The 4662-nt window shown below is 51.4% G+C and overlaps 1 protein-coding gene across 5 annotated transcripts in view; it reads left to right on the top strand.

Moving 5' to 3' along the window:
- The first annotated feature begins 562 nt into the window (after nt 1-562).
- LOC307074153 (uncharacterized protein) overlaps nt 563-4662 on the top strand; it is an 8881-nt gene continuing 4781 nt past the window's right edge. For 3 of the 5 annotated variants that reach the window (XR_013811764.1, XM_079734167.1, XM_079734166.1), the window contains exons 1-6: nt 596-820; nt 906-1021; nt 1299-1625; nt 2436-2771; nt 3397-3675; nt 4516-4617. Coding sequence is in view for 4 of the 5 variants with exons in the window: in XM_079734167.1 (XP_079590293.1) it covers nt 813-820; nt 906-1021; nt 1299-1625; nt 2436-2771; nt 3397-3675; nt 4516-4617 (1168 nt within the window). In the remaining variant the exon portion in view is untranslated. Of the gene's footprint in view, nt 821-905; nt 1022-1298; nt 1626-2435; nt 2772-3396; nt 3676-4515; nt 4618-4662 lie in introns of all 5 variants that reach the window. The other 2 variants (XM_079734168.1, XM_079734169.1) reach the window with 2 other exon arrangements.

The following is a 4662-nucleotide window of genomic DNA, read 5'->3' as shown; positions in this document are numbered from 1 at the left end:
GTGTTGCCCAGCGAAGGCCCAAAAACATCACTGCTCTAGAGGAGATCTGCATGGAGGAATGGGCCAAAATACCAGCAGCAGTGTGTGAAAACCTTGTAAAGACTTACAGAAAACGTTTGACCTCTGTCATTGCCAACAAAGGGCATGTAACAAAGTATTGAGATGACCTTTTGTTATTGACCAAATACTTATTTTCCACCATAATTTGCAAATAAATTCTTTAAAAATCAGGCAATGTGATTTTCTAGATTTTTTTTTTTTCATTTTGTCTCTCATAGCTGAGGTATACTTGTGATGAAAATTACAGGCCTCTCTCATCTTTTTAAGTGGGAGAACTTGCACAATTGGTGGCTGACTAAATACTTTTTTGCCCCACTGTATATATAAATTTCTGCTCTTTGCCAGCACAGATGCCCGTACACCCGTTGATGTATTCTACATGCGCACCACATTCATGCTTATTATTCGAGCTGAACGAGGCGCAGTGCCGAACCCTGCCAGCAGAGGTCGCCCTTGAGGCGTTGTGGAAGCAGTGCTGCTGACTGAGGACGTGGAGGAGCTGAGCCCGACCCTCTGGTACAAGGCTCTGCTTCACTTCACACGGACACACGCCCTGGGAGACGCTCCGACAGGTAGCTGGGATGTCTGGTAAAACGCCCGTCTGGACGCTGCCGACACTTGAAATGTGCTGCATCTGAGCTCTGTGTTTCCGCGGGTCAGAGGGGACGCCCCCCGCTAGGACGACCACAGGGGCTGTGGGCCATGTCGTTTATGCTGCTGCTGGGTGTTTGTGGATGGGTGTGTGTGTGTGAATGTTTAGGTGGGTGTGTTTGAATATATTTTCTAATCATTTCATGATTTAAAGTGTTTTATCTTCATTTTATTTGTATTTCTTTTACGGCTAGATTGACTGGAGTGGACCTCTGTGTTCCAGTCCCTCCTTCTTCCCGGCATCACGCCACCATGTCCTTCCCCTTCGTCCTGATCTGGGCCGCCGAAATGTTGTTCTCCAAAACACAAGGTACTTGATTAACCCTCTAGCAGTACCCTCTACTACCCTCTACTGCCCTATAGTACCCTCTCTTACCCTCTGCTACCTTCTAGTACCCTCCACCCCCCTCTAGTACCCTCTAGTACCCTCTAGTACCCTCTAGTACCCTTTACTACCCTCTACTCCCCTCTAGTACCCTCTTTTACCCTCTAGTACCCTCTAGTACCCTCTACTACCCTCTAGTACCCTCTACTACCCTCTAGTACCCTTGAGTACCCTTTACCCTCCTCTACCCTGTGTGAGTCAGGTGAGGTCACGGCCGCGGCCAATGTCAACGCCATCCCCGGACTTCCCTTCACGCTGAGCTGCATCGTTTCCACGGCGACGGGAGACCGTGTGCGTCAGGTGCGCTGGCTGGACCCGGGCGGCCAGGTGCTGACGGCCTACGAGCCCGGGGACCCGCCCATCGTCTCGCTCGGCCGGCCGGACGTCCGGCTCACCCCCCGCCTCCCGAATGCCGCCTCAGCCATCACCGTGGCAACCGCTGGCCCCGCCCACCAGGGATGCTACGTCTGCGAGTTCCACGTCTATCCCAGCGGCCGCCAGCAGGGGCGCACCTGCCTCACCCTCACCGGTGACACCTGGACCTTAGATATACACCTGGACCTTAGAGATACACCTGGACCTTAGAGATACACCTGGACCTTAGATATACACCTGGACCTTAGATATACACCTGGACCTTAGATATACACCTGGACCTTAGATATACACCTGGACCTTAGATATACACCTGGACCTTAGAGATACACCTGGACCTTAGATATACACCTGGACCTTAGAGATACACCTGGACCTTAGATATACACCTGGACCTTAGATATACACCTGGACCTTAGATATACACCTGGACCTTAGATATACACCTGGACCTTAGATATACACCTGGACCTTAGAGATACACCTGGACCTTAGATATACACCTGGACCTGAGATATACACCTGGACCTTAGATATACACCTGGACCTTAGATATACACCTGGACCTTAGATATACACCTGGACCTTAGAGATACACCTGGACCTTAGAGATACACCTGGACCTTAGATATACACCTGGACCTTAGATATACACCTGGACCTTAGATATACACCTGGACCTTAGATATACACCTGGACCTTAGATGTACACCTGGACCTTAGATATACACCTGGACCTTAGATATACACCTGGACCTTAGATATACACCTGGACCTTAGATATACACCTCTGCATCAGATACAGGTCTATATATCTACATGTATAGAAAGTATATGTCTATATACTATATATGTACAGGTATAGAATGTATATGTCTATATACTATGTATCTATAGAATGTATATGTCTATATACTATATATCTACATGTGTGCATGTAAGACGTTGTGTTCTGGTTGCCCAGCGACGGTGCTCCTGGAGGGAGGGGGCGTGGCTCTGAGCGGGGGCGTGGCCAGGCTGCGGTGTCTCTACAGCGGGGACCCGACGGGCGTCAGGCAGGTGCTGTGGAGCCGGAGGGGGCAGGGCGGCGGAGACCCCACCCCCCTGGGGTCGTACTCCGGACAGGGCGGGCCCCTGGTGGGGCAGGCCCTGAGGGGGCGGGGCCTCCTCAGTGCCTCCCTGGGGGAGAGCCAGCTCACCCTGAGGCCCCTGGAGCCGCAGGACGAGGCCTGCTACACCTGCGAGCTCCACACCTTCCCCCACGGCAGGCAGCTCGGCTCCACCTGCCTGGTGGTGTACGGTAGGAGCCAGGGCGGAGCCTACTGACCCTACTGACACTACTGACCCTACTGACCCTACTGACACTACTGACCCTACTGACACTACTGACACTACTGACACTACTGACACTACTGACCCTACTGACACTACTGACACTACTGACACTACTGACACTACTGACCCTACTGACACTACTGACACTACTGACACTACTGACACTACTGACACTACTGACCCTACTGACACTACTGACCCTACTGACACTACTGACCCTACTGACACTACTGACACTACTGACACTACTGACACTACTGACCCTACTGACACCTCCCTCTCCTCTAGTCCTCCTCTCTCTCTCCCCTCTCTCTCCCCTCACTCTCTTCTCTCCCCTCTCTCTCCCCTCTCTCTCTCTCCAGTCCTCCCTGACCTCTCTCTCCCCTCTCTCTCTCTCTCTCCCCTCTCTCTCCCCCTCTCTCTCTCCAGTCTTCCCTGACCTCTCTCTCCTCTCTCTCTCCCCTCTCTCTCCCAAGTCCTCCCTGACCTCTCTCTCCCCTCTCTCTCCCCTCTCTCTCTCCAGTCTTCCCTGACCTCTCTCTCCCCTCTCTCCCCCCTCTCTCTCCCCTCTCCCTCCCCTCTCTCTCCAGTCCTTCCTGAACCCGAGCTCTCCTCCGTCAGCCAGCCTTCGGGATTGGTCGAGGCTAACTGCACGACGCTCTCTCACCCCGCCTCCAACATCACCTGGAGCATTGCCGGGGACAACCACACTCTGGGCCCGCCCACTGTGTCATACGAGCAGCAGGGGGGCGGTACAACGCGGGTGACCAGCACCCTGCTCGTCCAATCAGAGGTCCTCCAACAGCTGTCTGTCAAGTGTCTCATCCACCACCCTGGGCTGGACCAACCTCTCTCTCTGACCCTCAGCGGTGAGTCAGACAGCATAGATCTACAGCATAGATCTACACCATAGATCTACAGCATAGATCTACAGCATAGACCCTCTCTCTCTGACCCTCAGCGCTGAGATTAGATACCATAGATCTACAGCATAGATCTACAGCATAGACCCTAAAACATAGATCTACAGCAAAGATCCTACAGCATAGACCAACCCCTCTCTCTTGCTCTCAGCGGTTATATCAGATACCATTGATCTACAGCATAGATCTACAGAATACATCTACTCTCTCTGACCCTCAGCAGTAAGATCAGATACCATAGGTCCTACAGCATAGACCCCACAGCATAGATCTACAGTATAGATCCTACAGCATAGATCTATAGTATAGATCTACAACATTGATCTACAGCATATACCCTACAGCATAGACCCCACAGAATAGATTCTACAACATAGACCGTACAGCATAGATCCTGAAACATAGACCCCACAGCATAGATCTCAAACATAGACCTGACAGCATACATCCTAAAGCATAGACCCTAAAACATAGACCCTACAGCATAGATCCTACAGAATAGACCCTAAAACATAGACCCTACAGCATAGATCCTACAGAATAGACCCTAAAACATAGACCCTACAGCATAGACCCCAAAGCATAGATCCTACAGAATAGATCCTACAGCATAGATCCTCAAACATCCATCTCAGTGTGTATATATTTGTGTGCATGTACAGTGTATGTGTGTGTATATGTGTGTTTGTTGCAGCAAATCAGGGTGTGGCCGCCTCAGTGTGTTAATACGTGTGTGTGTGTGTGTGTGTGTGTGTGCGTGCGTGCGTGCGTGCGTGCGTGTTCTAGCGGGTCAGGGCGTGGTCGTGGCGGTCGCCGTAGCCTCCGTCTCTCTGGTGCTGCTGCTGCTGCTCTGTGTTTGTCTCTGCAGAATTTTCTTCTGCAGAGGAGGTGAGTCACACACTGAGTATCACCTATAATCAATACGAACACACT

The sequence above is a fragment of the Pollachius pollachius genome, assembly GCF_949987615.1.
Source record: "Pollachius pollachius genome assembly, chromosome: 4".
Taxonomy (NCBI): domain Eukaryota; kingdom Metazoa; phylum Chordata; class Actinopteri; order Gadiformes; family Gadidae; genus Pollachius; species Pollachius pollachius.
Note: the sequence above shows the minus strand (reverse complement) of the source record. Positions and strands in the feature narration are given on the sequence as shown.